Source organism: Carlito syrichta, unplaced genomic scaffold, assembly GCF_000164805.1.
Source record: "Carlito syrichta isolate Samal-C Ts95f unplaced genomic scaffold, Tarsius_syrichta-2.0.1 Scaffold113575, whole genome shotgun sequence".
Lineage (NCBI taxonomy): Eukaryota > Metazoa > Chordata > Mammalia > Primates > Tarsiidae > Carlito > Carlito syrichta.
In genome coordinates this window covers 1,355-20,375 of record NW_007057671.1, presented here as the reverse complement: position 1 = coordinate 20,375, position 19,021 = coordinate 1,355, and the positions used below count along the sequence as shown (strand labels likewise).

The following is a 19,021-nucleotide window of genomic DNA, read 5'->3' as shown; positions in this document are numbered from 1 at the left end:
GAAAGAGGGGCCTTCACTGAGGAAGCGATGGGGGAGTTTGTCAAGTGAAGGGGAGAAAGGCATTCTAGGCAGAAGGGACAGTGCGTTCAAAGGCAAGAATCATGAGGTAACCTGGTGTGCTTAGGGATTCAAGAGACTCACAGAGTGGTGGGCAATGACTGGGAACAGTCTTCTATGACAAAAAATAGGGTCACGGTTTTATGTTCTAGAAAGACATGGAGCTCACAGAAGTTTGCTAGCAGAAGAGAGGGGCAGGATAGAGTTCTGTCTGTGTGTTAGCCAAAGTTGGTGTTATATGAGAACTTACCAGAATAGGAAGACTCTTGTGGCTTGGACTTAGAAGACTGTTGCAATGGCCCAGCAGAGAGGGAGGATAGAGGATTGGGCTAAGGTCAGATGAGGAACCAGGGTAGAGTCCATGTGGAAGGAGGTTTCTCTTAGCTCACCATGCTCTGTCTTGACTCCTTAAATCTGACATAAGTCGGACCATATCACTTCTCTGCTCTAAACCCTTTGGTGGCTCCCATCTCTTTCTGAGTTAAAGACTTTATTGGTTAAAAAGGCCATAACACCCTAAGTGATCTATGAGACTGAGACCTCAGAGGGAAACAACATTTCCAGGACATAAGGAATTATACACTGACTCAACTTCTTCTCATCTCCATCGACTTCTCTACTCTTCTGTTCTTCAGTTACATGGGCTGGGAAGAATCAGTGGTGGCTGGTTTCTGGACCAGTGAGGTTAATGTGAGTTTGTTGAGAAGAACAGTTTTAATTTGATGTGTGTGAACAGCGTCTATTTTAGCTATTAAAGTAGGCGACAGTGATGAATGTAGCAACTACAAAAAAAAAAGAAGGAAATTAATTTCGATTCTGTAATAGTTGAGCTTCTTGGCATGTCATTGTAGGTAACATAAAATATAATATTTTCTTCAGACTTTGATTGCCAGTCACTAAACCACCAATATGTGTATATTTATTTGTAGTAAGCATCTTAGCCAGGTTCCTTTTATGTTAATCTTCTTCTTTCCTTCTTTATTACTTGAGCTCTTTTATCTTTATTTCAATTGTCCTATTGTGGTAGGCTAAAAAATGGCCCTCAAAGGTGTCCACCTAATTTCTGGAACCTGTGAATGTTACCCTACAGGGTAAAAGGGACTTTACAGATATAATTAAATTAAGGCTCATCTGATGGGGAGATTATCTTGGATGATCTCGGTGGACCCAATGTAATCACAAAGTCCTTATGAGACAAATAAAGGTGATGTTGGAGTCAGAAAGAAGGGGATACGATGATGGAAGCAGAGATCAGAATGAGGTACTTTGACCAGAAAACAGTGTGGAGATTTCTCAAAGAACTACAAGTAGATCTAACATTCTGTCCGGTCATCCCACTCCTGAATATCTACCCAAAGGAAAGTAAATCATTATATAAAAAGACACATGCACGGGTATGTTTATTGCCACAACTATTCACAATAGTGCTGTAATAAAAAATAAAAGAAAAACGATACAGAATCCACTTCAGAGTTTATCAATGGATGACTGGAAAAAGAAAATGTGGTATAGATAGAGTGCAATGCAACTCAGTCATAAAAAATAATGATACCACGTCTTTTGCAGCAACGTAGATGGAGGTCATTATCTTAAGTGAAACAACTCAGACACAGAAAGTCAAATGCTGCATGTTCTCACGTACAAACGGGAGCTGAATCATATGAACGCATGGACAGAGTGAAATGATAGAGATTAAGACTCAAAAGGCTGGGTGGGTGGGAGAAGTGTGAGGCATGGTCATTTCCTTAATGGCCACAATGTACACTATTCTGGGGATGGCTGTACTAAAAGCCCAGGCTTCACCACAACACAATATATCCGTGTAATAAAATGGCTCTTGTCCTCCCTAAAGGTATAAAACATTTAAAAAAAGAATTAGGTACTTTAATGGAGGACAAAGCCCTGAGCCAAAAAATATGGACAGCAGCCAGAGGCTGGAAAAGACAAGAAAATGAATTATCTTCTCAGAGCTTCTGGGAGGAATCAGTCCTGCTGGCAGCTTAACTTTGGACCCCAGGAAACTGAGTTCAGACTTCTGGCCTGTTTTTTTTTTTTTTTTTTTTTTTTAGAGCACTAAGTTTCTGGTTACAGTAGCAATAGACAACTAGTAGCCTACTAAAAACATTTTTTTTTTGAGTCAGAGTCTCACTCTGTCGCCCAGACTGGAGTGCAGTGGCCGCTCCCGGCCACCGCAGCCTCGCCTGCTGGTCTCTGGCGATCCTTCCGCCTCAGCCTTCCGAGTAGCTGGAATTACAGGCATGCGCTACCACACCCGGCTGATTTTTTGGTTTATTGTAGAGATGAGTTCTCGCCGCCCAGGCGAGTCTCCAGCCCACGTGCTCAGGCAATCCACTCACCTCAGCCTCCCAAAGGCGTGGGATTACAGGCTGATTCACCGAGCCCGACTCTAAAAACATTTTTTTTTGATTATCTACCTAGGAGGCACAGTCTAGTAATCAAAAAGATTGGTTTGTGAGTCAGGCTTCTGGCTCTGTCATGTCCTATCTGTGTAGACTCACCCAGATTGTTAAATCCCACCAAGTATCATTTTCTTCCTCTACAAAATGGGCATCTTTATTCCTACCCTAGAGAGATTTTGTGAAGATTTTTCTATGACATCTGCAAAGGCATTTAACTCAATATCTGTGGAGTTAGACATCAACACATTTGAAATACAAGTATTAGAGTAGCAGCTATATACATTAAGTAGCCTCCATCAAGCCTGCTGCGCATTGAAAGTAGGAGTTAATTTATTAAAATTACATTTTTATCCATGTTTTCTTTTTTTCATAATATATAGAAGTGAGGATGATCCAGTTTTTCAAGAACTTAAATAACCTGCAGATGTGGTATGTATTCGAACTTATTTCATAGTTTCTTCTTTTTTTCTGTCACTAATTATTAAAACCAAACATTTAAAATATTTAAATCAATAGAAAAATTACAACGTATTTTGGGGAAGTTGTTTCCTCTCCAATATCTCGTTATCAATGACTGAGGATAGTGGCTTCACTTACAAAATCCTTTACTTAAAAAAACAAAAACATTAAGTGAAACAGAGTAGTTTGACACAATTTAAATGAAACCTTAATAATTTCTGTATATGTTAGGACCCTTTTAGCTTCAAGTAACTGAAATCTCAACTCAGATAATATGGAGAGTTATTATTTTACCATCACAGGATGTCCGAGGCAAGGTGGCTTTCAGGGTTTGGTTCAGTGACTCAACAATGTCATCAGGGATACAGGCTCTTTCTGTCTCTTTGCTCTGACACGCTTGGTGCTGTATTTATCCGCAGGCCAGTGGCATAATGCTGCAGACTGTCCCCTCATGTCATCCAAAGGTCAGAATCCTGAGTCAATTGCTGGCAAGGAGAATGAGATTATACTGGAGACAAGGGTGGACTCAACTTCCCTTGAGTCCTCTGGCTGCTTGAAGAAAGGTGTACATATAAGTTACTTTGTGGATCTATGAGGGAGGTAGAATGGGAGATTGAATGCTAGCTGGGCACCCATGATCTTTGGGGAGTTTTTTTTTTAAACATTTTTCTTGTTTCCAACTGGATGTCTCTGCGGAAACTGTTTCACGTTTTTCTCAGAATAGCCATCACATGTCAAAAGGAAATATTTCTACTTAGGCATTTACAAATGACTGAGTAAAAGTTCTGAAATCAAGTTTTTAATCTTCAAATTTTCAAAAATTTAAAAAGTCAGTCATATTTTTATAAAATTTGAGCAAATTCTTGGGTTAGGACATACTATAGAAAGTATTATGGGAGAGGGTAATTTAAAAATAACTAAGAAGCAACTGGACAATGTCTTATCTTTGTAGTTTCAAAGCACTGATGGTCATTGTGTAAAATAACTCCACTGTTCAATGAAAATGTAAAATTTTCTCTGCACAACTAGTAAGTGACACGGTAGTGTTATACATATATCTGTACATACCCACACCCAAACACACACATATGCCATCATTTATCATACACATGTGTGTGTACTTGTGTGTGAGTATGCACTGCATATAGATAATAAATATGTGTATGTGTGTGCCTGTAGATATCACTAAAGTTCCATTAAAATGACAATTGGACTCTGTGTTCTCATACTGATAAAATATTACTTATTCTCTCCTAAAATTCTCATACAATTGACAAGTTTTAGTTTTCTACTTTGCACATGTTTTCTGCCATTCCCTCTGGCTCTATTTGACTGTAACCCAAGGTTTGCTCTCTTTGGACCATATTCTAAGACTTTTATGGTCCTCGTTGCTCTTTTATTATAAAAAGAGACAAAGGAGGTTGCTATATTTCACTCAGAAAAACAATGTTACAATGTCAGGAAACATTGAAGGGAATTGAAGAATTGTAAAGAAAACCATATTTTAGGATATTGTTATGCTTAACTTTGTTAGCAGCCTCAAATTATTCTCTGTTTTTCTATGGAGGGATTATTTGATCACAATAATTGAGATTTTCATTTCTAGGGCAATTTATGGTGTTTTGTGAAGGTTTCACATTGACTCATTATTATTAACTCCAGGGAACAGAGAAATGTAGCAAAACAATGTACAAATGGAGAGAGTTCTTTAAAGTTTGAGAGACAAGTGTAAGAGAATATCAACCATGTCAAAAATAAGGTGTTTAAAATAAACAGCCTTGGGAGATACATAAACACAGAAACTTGACACAAAATAAGGCTGACTTGGTTTTAAATATTAAAGGGATAAAATTAATGTGTTTAAACACACCACAGGTTCAAAGCTGCTTTTAAAATCACTTTCCATGTACTGTACTTTCCCTTCTCAAAATATGAATGAGCCACGTCAACAGGTGTAAATAACAACCTTTCATAATCGCTACTGTGAAAAGCCTCAAGGCTAATTATACAGTTTTTATATTATACCATTGATCTGAGATCTTTCCCCGCTTCTTTACTCAAACTTAATCCCCCTCAACTATCCCCTGGTAGGAGTACTTTAGGGACCTTCAACTTGACTCTTAAGATATCTGGGCATCTTTATATATGGTCATAAGCAACATCTATGATCACTGGTGTTTTCTTGGCTCTTTCTCACTCAAACATGAAATGCTTGAAGGCAAAGACTGTCTTACTTTTGTGTCTGTTGTCTTCCTGTGCAGTTTGTGGCACATGGTGTTTGACAAATGTATTGAGGAAACAAAATAAAGGGAGAACTGGGATGCTTTTCCCACTAAATTTTCCTTTTAAGCCTTTCTATGGTTGTCTTTGTCATATTTGCTTATTAAATGGTACCATGATTTCCATGTCACCTTAGCAAATGCTACAAAAATGTGGCCGAATCTTTCCTTTTGTTGAATTTCTATGTTAAAAAGAACACCGACGTGATGCCTCTTACAGGTATCTGCAGTCCCAGGGGAATCATATAGATGGTTTGGGACAGAAGAGATTTTTTTGTCTCATATAGTCACACAGAGGAGTCTGAATATATTCAATCTGTTGTGGAGAGATGTAGATTAAGCATTATTTGCTTGATTGAGGTTGAATGGAAAGCACAAACGGCTAATTCAAGATAAAATACAATTTGAGTTATGCCCAAATGTCTTACTTTTATTGTTATCAAATAATCACCAAGTCTGATTTCTTTTCTCTTAGACAGATACAATGGAAACATTTGCTGTTTTTGAGTAAGCCAGACAATTTTCTTCAGGTTCCCTTTCCTGACTGATAAATTTCAAGGAATTGGATTTACTTTCTGTGAGTAAATGGTAGTAAACCAATTGGTCAATTGGTGAACTGGTGAGGAGAGAAACTTACAACAGACGTTTCAAGAAAAAAAGAAGCAGCCAAACTATTCATGTGGCAATAATGACCGTGAGACTGATTTTCAAGCTTTTTACAATTTAGCATAGGACAAATGTCTCATTTTGTTATTTTTCATATTTTTCAAGCTTTTTACAGGAATTGCTTTGGTTTTTCAGAAGGTGGCTTAGGTCTTATCAATAATGACCTGACGGGTACTCAAGAGAAGAATCAAGGGAGTTGGGGCTTGCAGTGCTTCCTGTAATACAGGTCATTGAAGCCTGCTATGAAAATGTAGTTATTATTTTGAACAGATAGCACTGCAGTGCATATAAGTGAATCAGATATCACTGACAGCTAGCTGATGGTGAACTGATGCAGTCACTTAGCATTGCTAGGCATCTAGGGATGAACACCCCAAAGGAGAAGAGAAATGATAAAAATAATTGTTGAAATTAAATTTTGCTTATTTAAAAAAAATTCTTGAGGCCAACTTACTCATTAGCCAGAATGGCAAAGATTGCTCTTCTATCAAATGAATAGGCTATGAAATATTTGCTTGAATTTTCCATTTCACATTTATATCCTAGTTGAATGAAATACATGGTAAATTCATTTAAAATAAAAGTTTTTGCAATTTTTTTTACTTCAACCTTGAGTCATTTTGTTATTTTTCATATAAAACATCCAATTAGTTATAAGACATTTGTTCTATGCTACTAACCTTTTAATCACTTAAACATACACAGACTATAATTACATAATTATTGGTTGCTAGAACATGTATCCTTAGTTTTTAAAATGTTAAACTAGATCCAAAAAGAATGATATGCAATAGAAATGTATTTGTTGTATCTCAATTAGCACCATCAAAGTAAAATAACTCTAGTCACATTACATATTGAACTTTTTTCCTTATTAAGGTGGAAGAAATAAAGTAATGATTTCTTCATCAATTATTCTTATAATAACTTCAAATGTTTCAAAACCTATCTACAGGGGACTGACAGTGAATATCACTTTAAGAATAAAGTAGACCAGTCATGGTGGCTCAAGCCTGTAATTCCAGTACTTTGGGAGGCCAAGGTGAGAGGACTGCCTGAGCCCATGGGTTCAAGAACAGCCTGGGCAACTTGCTGAGACCTCATCTCTACAAGAAATCAAAAAATTAGCCGGGCATTGTAGCGATGCCTGTAGTTCCAGCTACTTGGAAGGCTGAAGTGGAAGGATCACCTGAACCCGGTGGGTTGATGCTGGGGTGGCCATGAGCATGCCCCTGCACTCCAGTCTGGGTGATGGAGTGACACTCTGACTCAAAAAAAAAAAAAAAAAAGAGTAAAGTATAGAAGAAGAAAAAATTGTGAAACAATATTTTAATAAGAAAATAAATAAGAGTGCCAGTTCTCCTATTTGAATGACCCTTGCCAATTAGCTCTTCAGTTTAGAAAAACTTAGCCAGGAAATCACCTAGACTCAAATTCTAAAGCAAATTTTATTTGAAATAAGATCAGAGCTTAATAATTTTGCTAATTGTGATATTCTTTACTTTGAATCTTAGCTTTGGCCTTTATATGTATTTTTAATTAAAAATAGTATATATGGAAATAAAAGAAAGTTCTTTTGTTTATAGACAACCCTCTATCTCTCTAGAAATTAAATACTATAGCAAGCATATATTGATATATACTTGATATAGGATATTCTGGAATTTGTCTGACTTTCTTTAGAAGTTTATAAAAGGAATTTTTATTGGCTTTTTATGTTCTCCATTTTTTTTTAACTTATTTTATTTTAGAGTTTCAGGGAACATGTGAGGATTTGCTACATAAATAAATTGTGTGCAGGTGAGGTTTCGGCTTCCAACAAGCCCTCTTTCCCCTGAGAGTGGACTTGTTACCCAGTGTGTGGTTGTGTGCCCCTTATCCTTCATCCCTCCCTCCCTCTTTTAGCAGTGTCCAGTGTCTGTTCTCCTCACCTTTGCACTAATATGACCAGTGATCAAGGCCCAAGAAACAAGAGAAACTAGAAGACAAACTCGATGAAATTGTAAAAGAGTTGGCCAATTTCAAAAAGGCCTGTTCTGAAATAACAGAAATAAAGAACTTCACCCTCAAAATAAATAACAAAATAACAAACATAGGGAGCAGAACTAACCAAGCAGAGGAAAGAATCTCAGAGCTTGAAGACCAAAATATAGAATTAACCCAATTTTTTAAAAACAGAAAAAAACTGAAAGAGAAGGATCAAAGCCTCCAACAGACTTGAGATTATATCAAGAAGCCAAACATATGCCTGGATAGTATCCCTGAAGCAAAAAGGGAAATAGAGAACACTTTGGAACAAGCATTCCATGAGGTCATCCAAGAAAACTTTCCTTACCTCACCAAACATGAGCATTCAAGCACAAGAGATTCAGAGAGCCCCTGTAAGACATCACATGATAAGACCAACCCCAAGACACATAGTAATCTGCCTACGAAAAGTAAGTAGGAAATAAAAAGTTTTAAAGGCAGTGATAGAGAAAGGTCAGACTACCTACTAAGGAAGACCAAGCAGAATTGCTCCAGACTTATCCACAGAAACACTATAAATCAGAAGAGATTGGAATTCAATTTTTAATGTTTTTAAAGACAAGCAATATCAACAAAGAATTTCCTACCCAACCAAACTAAGTTTCATCAGTGACAGATAATTAAAATTCTTCCCAGACATCCAATACCTAAGAGAATATGCTGCCTCCAGATCAGCCCTAGAGGAGACACTTAAGAAGATGTTGAGCACAGAAAAAGAAAAGAATAGTTATGCATATCATAAGAGTACAGGCAAACACAGAGTTAACAGAGCACCCACCAATATGAAAACACACACACACACACACACACACACACACACACACACACACATACACACACAAACACACACACACATAAATGCAAGAGTTACAAGAAACTTTTGCAACTGCTACAAATAAGCAGCTTTCTAAGAGCTCTATGACAGGGATAAACTCTCACATTTTAATAATCAGCCTGAACATGAATGGACTAAATGTATCACTGAAAAGACACAGAGTGGCAGAGTGGATAAAAAAGCAGGATCCAACAATCTGCTGCCTTCAGGAAACTCATCTCACTCCAAAGGACACCTACCAGATGGAAAACAAACTTCAGGTGAATGGAAAACAAAACAAGACAGGAGTAGCAATTCTAATATCAGACAAAACTCTCTTCAAGCCATCAAAGTTAAAAAGGATACAGGAGGACACTACATAATGATAAAAGGGTTAATCCACCAGCAAGAAATATCCATTCTAAACATATATGCACTCAACATAGGAGCACCAGGTTTTATAAATCAACTACTAAGTAAACTAAGAGAAGATATTGACCCTCACACAATCATTACTAGAGGCTTAAATACTCCACTAACAGCTCTAGATGGATCATTGAGGCAAAAAAATCAATAAGGAGACCTAGAACCTCAACTCAACGCTCAACCAAATGAGCATTTTACTCAACAAATATAAAGTATACATTATACTCATCAGCACATGGAACATACTCCAAAATTGAGCACATTCTTGGACATAAATCAAGTATAAACGAATTCCAAAATACTGAAACAATACCACACATCTTCTCAGATCACAGTAGAATAAAAATAAATATTGCCACCAACAAGATCTCTACAAAACACACAAAAACATGGACACTAAATAACACACTGCTGAATTACTTCTGACTCAACAGAATGATTACAAGTCAACAGCCTAATGTTACATCTAAGGGAACTGGAAAGGCATGACTACCAAAATTTCAGCAGAAGAATCCAGGTCACAAAAATAAAGTTGCAACTGCAGTGCATAGAAGACACAAATATCATAGAAAAAAGACAAAAAGCTGGATTTTTGAAAGAATAAATAAGATCAATGGACCCCTTAGCCAGATAGACTAGAGAGAGAGAGAAAGAGAGAGAGCCCAGATAAACACAATTAGGAGTGCACAGGGTGAATCATGGTTGACCCTGAAGAATTTCAAAAGATTATCAGAAATTACTAAAAACAAGTATGCAGAAAACCTAAATGAAATGGAGCACTTTCGGATATCACACAACCTCACAAGGTTGAAAGACAAATAAATTGAAATTCTAAACAGACAAATAACAACACAGGAAATTGACTCAGTTATCAAAAAATCAACCTATTGGAAAAAGCCCCACACCCGATGACTTCCCAGCTGAATTCTACAAGACATACAAAGAGGAGCTGTTCCTAATCCTACTGAAAATATTCTAGACAGTCAAAAAAGAGGCAATATTCCTCAACTCATTTTATGAAGTTAGCATTATACTGATATCCAAAGACCTAACAAGGAAAGAGAATTACAGACCAATCTTCTTGATGAACACAAATGCAAAATTCCTAAACAAGATTCTAGCAAATCAGATCTACCAAAACATCTCAAGGAACATCCACCATGAACAAGTGGGCTTCATTCCTGGGATGCAGGTCTGGTTCAACATTTGCAAGATCATAAATGTAATTTAGCACATCAACAGATATAAAACCAAGAACCACATGATTGTATCATTAAATGCAGAAAAAGCATTTGATAAAATCCAGCATTGCTTCTTGATAAAAACTTTCGAGCACCCAGTAGCATTACTCAAAACAATGAAGAACATTCCTCAAGACAATAAGAGCCATTTATGATAAACCTACAGTGAACATTTTGCTCAATGGGTAGAAATTGGAAGCATTCCCCCTGAAAGTGGGAACTAGACAAGAATGCCCTCTCTCACCCTTTTTGTTCAGTATAGTATTGGAAATCCTAGTCAGAGTGATCTGGTAAGAAAAGAAAATCAGAGGTATCCAAATAGGAAAAGAGGAAGTCAAGTTATCCCTCTTTGTGGATGATATGATCCTATACCTAGAAAACCCTAGGAAATCTGTCAAAAGCCTCCTTCCACTGATAATTGACTTTGGCAAAGTCTTGGGGTACAAAATCAATGTGCAAAAGATAGTTGCATTTCTATACACCAGCAATAAACAGACAAGAGTGCCAAATAAAAAGCATAAGCCCATTCACAATAGCCACACAAAAAAAGAGATATCTTGACATCCACTTAACCAGAGAAGTGAAAGACATTTACCATGAGAACTATAAAACACTGCTCAAAGACATTAAGGATGACACAAACACATGGAAAAGCATTCCATGATCATGGATTGGAAGAATCAATTATTGTCAAGATGTCCATCCTACCCAAAGTAATCTACAGATTCAATGTAATACCCGTCAACTTACTAAAATCATTTTTCTCACACCTGGAAACTACAGAAATCTATATGGAAACAGTAGAGAGTACAAATAGCCAAAATAATTCTCAGCAAAAGGAACAAGGCAGGAGGTATGACGCTTCTAGACTTTACACTTTACTACAAGGCCACAGTAACCAAAACAGCCTGGTACTGGTACAGGAATAGAGACATAGACCAATACCAATGGAACAGAACAGAGATTGTGAAAGCAAAAACTCAATCTCTCAACCAGTTCATCTTTGACAAAGCCAGCAATAACTACTGGGGAAAGGAGACCATATTTTGCAAATGGAGCTGGGAAAACTGGCTGATCACAATGTAGAAGAATAAAATCAGACCCTTACTTATCACCATACACAAAAATCAACTCTAAATGGATCAAAGACCTAAATGTAAAACTTCAAATTATAAGAATCCTAGAAGAAAATGTAGGAAACACCCTTATGCACATTGGAGTAGTCAACAAATTCTTGACCAAGTTCCCAAAAGTGAATAACATAAAATTTAAGTTAGGCAAGTGGGACCTCATAAAACTGAAAAACTTTTGTACAGTAAAAGAAATCATCAAGAGAGTGGGGAGACAACCCACAGAATGGGAAAAAGTATTTGCTGATTATGTATCTGACAAAGGCCTAACGTTCAGGATCTATAAAGAACTCAAATGAGCGGAAAGGGAAAAAAAAAAAAAGGAATCCTACCAAAAAGCGGCCAAAGGAGATGAATAGAAACTTCTCAAAAGAAGACATACAAGCAGCTAATAAATACATGAAAAAATGCTCAGCCTTGCTAATCATCAGAGAAATACAAATCAAAACTGCAATGAGATACCACCTAACTCCAGTAAGAATGGCACTCACCAATAAATAAAAAACAATAGTTGGTGGCTAGGATGTGGAGTAAAGAGAACACTTCCACACGGCTGATGGGAGTGTAGGCTATTTCAACCTCTATGGAAAGCAGTGTGGCCATTCAATAACTACACATGAACCTTCCATACAATCAAGCAATACCTCTCCTGGGAATATACCCAGAGGAACATAAATTGTTCTACAAAAAAGACACCTGCACACGCATGTTTATAGCTGCACTATTCACAACATCAAAAACATGGAACCAACCCCACTGACCATCAGAAGTGGACTAAAGAAAGAAAATGTTGTACATATACATGATGGAGTTCTATACAGTCAGAAAGAAAAACAAAATCTTGGAATCTTCAGCAAATTAGATGGAGTTGAAGACCGTCGTACTTAGTGATCTTTCACAGAAACAAAGAACTGACTACTGAATGTTCTCATTCATAATGGGGACCTGAACATTAATCACATTAGCACACGAGAGGAATCAGAAGTCAATGGACCCTGCCAGGGTAAGAAGGAGAGGAAGGAGCATGTAGCATCACAAAGGGTAGCTGGGCCTAAACCAGGGGAAATGAGAGCCGGTGGAGGTTCAAACTTCACCTGCATGAAGTCTGTTTGTATAACTAATCCTAATTTGTACTCCTCATATTTATAGTTTAAAAAAAAAATAAAATGCAGATTAGAGAAATAATTCCCCTTGCTTGACCTTCCTACTACTTTACAAGTATTAGCTATGGACGCTTTCATTATCATTATAAGCATGACATCTTTTAATAAAACTAATTTATTCTTTTACATAAAATATCCTTCCTTTAAAAAATTATATTTTACCCCAAAGAGCCAAAGCAATCTTCAGCAAAAAAAAATTATATTTTAACCCGAAGAGCCAAAGCAATCTTCAGCAAAAAGAACAAAGCTGGAGGCATCACATTGCCTGACTTCAAAATTTACTACAAAGTCATAGCAATAAAAACAGCATGGTGCTGGCATGAAAAAAAGACACAAGACTGATGAAGTGGAATAGAGAGCCCAGAAATAAATGCAGTTATTTACAGTTAACTGATTTTCAACAAAGGTGGTGACAATAACTTACACTAAAAAAAAAAGTTTCTGTAGTAAATAGTGTTAGGTCAATTGACTATCTACATGCAGAATAATGAAATTAGACTAGCATGTCTCATTATAAAAAATCAACTAAAAATAAATTAATAACTTAAGTAATGAAACTATAAAACTACTAAAAAAAATAGAGAGAAGCTCCATGACACTGGTTTGGACAATACTTTTTTTGAATATAACCCTCAAAACACAGGCAACAAAAATAAAAAAAGACAAATAGGATTACCCCAAACTAAAAAGTTTTTATACAGCCAAGAAAACAATAAACAGAGAGAAGAGACAATTTATGGAATAGGAGAAAATATTTGCAAACTGTACATTTCACAAGGGGTTAATGTCCAAAAATATAAGAAACTCAGACAACTTAATAGTAAAAAAATGCATAACTGAATTAACAATTGTGCAAATGAACTGAACATACATTTCTCAAAAGAAGACATACAAATGGTCAAGAGAATTATATGAAAAATGCTAAACATCACAAATAATCAAAGAAATGCAAATTCAGACAACGAGATATCACCTCATGCCTGTTAGAATGGCTTGTCAAAAAGAAGATTACAAGTGGAGAAAAGGGGACTTGTGCATTGATGGAAACGTAAATGAGCCCAATCATTGTACAAAGAATATGGAGTTTCCTCAAAAAATTAAAAATGGAACTACCATATGATCTAGCAATCCCATGACAGGGTATATAACCAAAAATAAAAAATAGAAGGTATCAGTATGTTGAAGAGATAACTGCACCCCCATGCCTTTTGTAGCACTGTTCATAATAGCCAAGGTATGGAACCAGCCTAAGTGTCCATCAATAAATACAAGAAAATATATGTATACACAATGGAATAGTATTCGACTATAAAAAGGACATCCTGTCATTTGGGACAACGTGGATGAACCTGGAAGACATGAGGTTAAATGAAATAAGCCAGGCACAGAAAGACACAAACTGCACAATTCCACTCATATTAAAATTTCATAAGGAGATGTGGGAAGTAAAAAGTATGAGGGTTTTACCACTCAGCAACATAAGAACATATCTTTTAAAAATACTATTCAAGGGTCACCAATTATAATGGAAACGCCATTTAAGCTTCAACTCCAGCTTGGCGGTATGAGAAGAAGTTGTATTCAGAGCTGCTGTGCTGTGGATCAAGCCAACATTTGGTGGTTTTGATTATTCTTTTTTGTGTAACAAAACATTCTAACTAGAAAACGTACTTTTTATGGATATATTTTTGACGACAAATGGTTTAGACCACTGTTTCTCAAACTGTAGTCCTCCGACCAACAATATCAGCATTACCCAGGAACTTGTGGAGATGCAAACTCCCAGGTCCCTCCTAGACCTACTGAACCGAAAATTCTAGGGCAAACCCTGGCAATTTGAAATGTATCGCTCTCCAGGTGATTCTGGTGTATGCCAAAGCATGAGAATCCCTGCTTTAGTTAAACTAAATTAGATGTTTTCAACAGAGGTGTTTTAGCCCCACATCCCCTCCTAGGGACATCTGGCATTGCCTCCAGACTTTTTTTTTTTTTTTTTTTTTTTTTGAGTTGGAGTCTCACTCAATTTGTTGGGCTCCGGCGATCCTTCCGCCTCAGCCTTCCAAGTAGCTGGAACTTCAGGCATGCACTACCACGCCTCCCTGATTTTTTCATTTTTTTGATTTATTGTAGAGATGAGGTCTCGCCAAGTTGCCCAGATGGGTCTCGAACTCGCGGGCTCAGGCAATCCACTCACCTCAGCCTCCCAAAGGCGTGGGATTACAGGGTGAGCCACCAAGTCCGGCTCCTCCAGACATTTTTAATGGTCACAACTTGAGGGGTTGTGCAGGGGGTGGGATGGGGTGGTGCTCCTGCCATCTAGTGGTTGGAGGCCAGGAATTTTGCTTGAGGACAAATGCAGCTCCCCCACCACCCTATAGAATTAGCCAGTCCCCATTTATCAATAATGCAGTTTGAGAATCCTGGAATAAATTTCTCAAAAGTAGTATGCAAAGTAAAGTAGTAAATTTAGTGATCAGAAAGACCATGGATTAGCAAAGGTATAGAATTCAAATTCTGACTCTGCTCATTAATAACTGTGTAGCTTCATTAAACCCCTTAATCTCTCAGTTCCAGTCATCTCATGTATAAAGTGGGAATAATCCTTGCCTATTGCATGGATTACTATGAGGATCAAATGAGATAATGTGTATGAACACACATTGTAAACTGTAATGCTAATTAAATTGAACCGAAGGATTTTTTTTCCCCAGTGGGAAGAAGATACAGACCAGAAGTGGGCGTAGGATGCTAAAAAAGGTTTGAGCATCTGATTCAGCTGTCTGAAAATAACCAGATTCTTTAATGTAAATCTGATTTGTGTTGGTGTTCCCCCCCACTTAGTGTTTCTTACTTCCTTTCCTGTAACTACTTTATCTTAGCTTTTTTTTTTTTTAACTTTTAGTCACTGCATGATACAGAAATAACTTGCTCTTGGCTTCTCTCTATACTAGAGGTTCTCAAACTTTGGCCTGCAGCAGAGTTGCCAAAACATTCTTGTTAAAGCCTTTTTTTTTTGAGTGGGAGTCTCACTCTGTCACCTAGGCTGGAATGCAGTGGCACACTCAACGGCCACTGCAACCTTGGCCCGCTGGGCTCAGGCAATCCTTCTACTTCAGCCTTCCAATTAGCTGGAACTACAGGCATGTGTCACCACACCCGGCTAATGTTTTTGATTTATTGTAGAGACAAGGTCTTGCCAAGTTGTCCAGGCTGGTCTGGAACCCCTGAACTCAGGCAATCCTCTTGCTTCAGCCTCCCAAAATGCTGGGATTACAGGCAAGAGCCACCCTGCCTGACAGTTAAAGCTTTTTAAAATACAGATTGATGGTTTCTTACCCAGTAAGTCAGGGAGGGACCTGAGAAATTTCATTTTCTAACTAGTTCCCTGTGATGCTGATATTGTTGGTTTGGTGACCACATGCTATAAGAATACTCCCTGCTCTGTTATTAACTGGAGGACAGAAGATAATGGTTAGAGTACTAATTTCTAATTGTCACTGGCAAACTTTGGCTATGCACATTTCAACGGTTCATTGCCAAGCCTCTATCGACACAAGAAATAACTTTTATTTTACTGGCAAGTGAAATCATCTCCCTTATTTATTCCTTGCCTAAAGGCCCATTTATTTCTCTTTCCTATTCTCAGTGATGTTAACGATTTTAGTAATTTAGTGTCAATAATGGCTTTGGCTTGTTCTCAGTTAATTGAGGCCACTCTACTTTAGTGATCACATTTAATGGCAGAGGACACGCAGTTGGCTTAACAAAGACAGGATGTGCTAAACGTATTTTAGATAAAGAAAAGTTTTGTTATTCAGTGTTTGTCATCAATCCAGGACAATTATTGCACTATTAAAAAAAAAAGGTAAACATGTAAAAATGAAGGCACAGATCTGACCTCAAATCTTTGTATTTGAAATGTACATGGACATAGTGTGGCTTATGTATCAATACTATTTGCTTCAGAAGATATAGGGATATTTGTTTAAAAGTCATTTTCCTAGACCCCCTCTCATAAGTGTGGGTGATCAAATACCAGAGGCTACAGAGGGTCTCTGAGAAAGGACCCTGCACCCGCTGTGCTTTGGGCTGAGCCCAGTGAAGAGTACAAACCCCCTCAGATTCCTCTGGGGATCTGATGGCACACAAGGTCTGGTGGAGCGTGCGTCTACCCTGTGGAGAGTCCTCGGTGTCCTTGGCACCATGTCCAACGCAGAGCCATGTAAAGGAGCAGAGGTGGTAGCTGCTGGCCCAGTCAGAGGAGGCACCTAGGTAGTCCTGGGAGTCTCCTGTGGTTCTTCTGTGGCACAGGTGAGCAACCGGCAGTTCCTCGCACTCCCAGGAAATAGCTGAGAGATGACCGGGTAGTTCTGAAACTGGTTTGCCATCAAAAGAAGTAACTGTCAATGGCTGGTGTCCTCCGGAAGTACGTGCCAGGAGATGCAGGTTCCCAGGGAGTTTTGCCTTTGTGCACAGATGAGTTTCCTTGGGTGGGAGGTGGTGGTACAAGAACTAGAAAACATAAAAATCCGCCTGAAGAAGGCTGGGAGAGGGTTGGAGCGGGGGAAGAAAAGTGACCTGCAGTGATGGGAAGTGAGAACCCTGCATCTGGGCTCATACCTGAATCTCTGGGGATACTAGGGTACATTGCACTCACAGCCACATCAGACTCTGCAATTCCACATTCTCCTGTATTTGAGGGGAAAAACAAAAACATAAACAAAAAAAGATTTGTTGGTTATTTTTCCAAGGAAGCAAGTATGCACAAACTAGAAGCAAATTCATAAAGATTTATCCTGATATAGAAAGCATGTTTTGGGACTAGATTAAAACCCCCCAAAAGTAGCCACAAAGATCAATATATTACAAATAAATTGTGTTTAAATTGAAAGTATCCTATTGGGCTGAACATAGTCTAGTGTATTTACTGTTCCTGGTGTGTCCTTTTAGATGCTGAGACCCACTTGAACTTTACACAGAAGATCTAGGAGAGAGGGTGTGTGTGTGTGTGTGTGTGTGTGTGTGTGTGTGTGTGTGTGTGTTTTAGGATGATGTTTCCAAGTTCAGTAGGTTTGAATTTCCGTGACACCATCAAGAAGGCTGCCACAGGAACATCCCTTGAGTGACTTCTGGTGTTGAACCTGAGCCAGGTAAGCTATGAAACTATGTTTTTCTATTTAAAGTGTAAAATAATGACATCAGCTGGTATGTGAAACAAATAGGTGTGTTATATCAGGGGAGAAATGTGACAGAGTAATGTCAGCAATTGTTGTGTGTGAAATGTGTTAAGAATTCAGTGTGACTTCTCCCCCATGATCTTTTAATTCCACGACCTCCCTCTGTTTGGACCTTGAATCCTGAGGTGTTCACCCTAAGAATGAGGGAGAGGAGAAATATCTGACAGACTGGTGTGGACCACAGAGTAATGGCCCCAAAGATGTCTACATTTTAATCTCTGGAACATTTCCTTATGTGTCAAAAGGGGCTTTGCAGATGGAATTCAGTTAAGGATCTTGAGATAAGGAGATCATCCTGGGTTATCTGGCCAGCCCAACGTACTCACGAGGGTCCTTCTAAGGGAAAAAGACTAGCAAGAGAGGGAAGGGGATGTGACCATAGAAGCAGAGGTCAGAGTGATGTGATTGGTAACTTTGAAGATGATGAAGGGGCAAAAAGCCAAGGAATGTGGTAGCTTCCAAAAACTGCAACTGACAAAGAATCAGACTCTCTCATAGAACATTCAGAAGGAACATAACCTTGCAGACCCCTTAATTTTAGCCCAGTGAGCCCATTTTGGATTTCTGGCTTTTAGAAGTGAAGGATAATATATTCGTGTTGTTTTAAGCCTCTGAATTTGTGGTAATTTGTGACAGCAGCAATAAAAATCTAACACACCCGAATCTCAGTTTTCACCAAGCTAATGTTTTCTAAAGTGGAGAATGAAGGTTTAAAGTGGAGATGAAGTTCAGTAAAAAAAAAAAAAAACTATCTTGAGGACAAACGTTGGAGACATTAATTTATATAAAAAAATCCTGACTTGAAGATTTAAAATAGAGAATATCAAACAGGGAAGTATTCTTTCTTTCTTTTTTCCCCCCAAGGTATAGACTGTGTTAAGTGATCACAACTGTATTTTAGTCCAGTATTTTAATCCCAGTACACTGAATTTTTTTTTTTGAGTTGGAGTCTCACTCTTGTCACCCTCACTGGAGTCTCACTGGAGTACAGTGGCACGCTCACAGCCACCGCAGCCTCGACCTGCTGAGGGCTTAGGCAATTCTTCTGCCTCAGCCTTCCAAGTAGCTGGAACTACAGACACACGCCACCACACCCAGCTA

The 19,021-nt window shown here is 38.0% G+C and overlaps 1 protein-coding gene across 1 annotated transcript in view; it reads right to left on the bottom strand.

Annotated features, from left to right (window-relative positions):
* Positions 1-17,372, bottom strand: part of TPP2 (tripeptidyl peptidase 2) — a gene marked incomplete at its 5' end in the record, with an annotated part of 155,369 nt that extends 137,997 nt beyond the window's left edge. Inside the window, 2 exons of the mRNA XM_021719109.1 lie at positions 16,720-17,059; positions 17,304-17,372. Coding sequence (XP_021574784.1) covers positions 16,720-17,059; positions 17,304-17,372 — 409 coding nt within the window. The remainder of the gene's footprint in view (positions 1-16,719; positions 17,060-17,303) is intronic.
* Between the last annotated feature and the right edge of the window lie 1,649 nt (positions 17,373-19,021).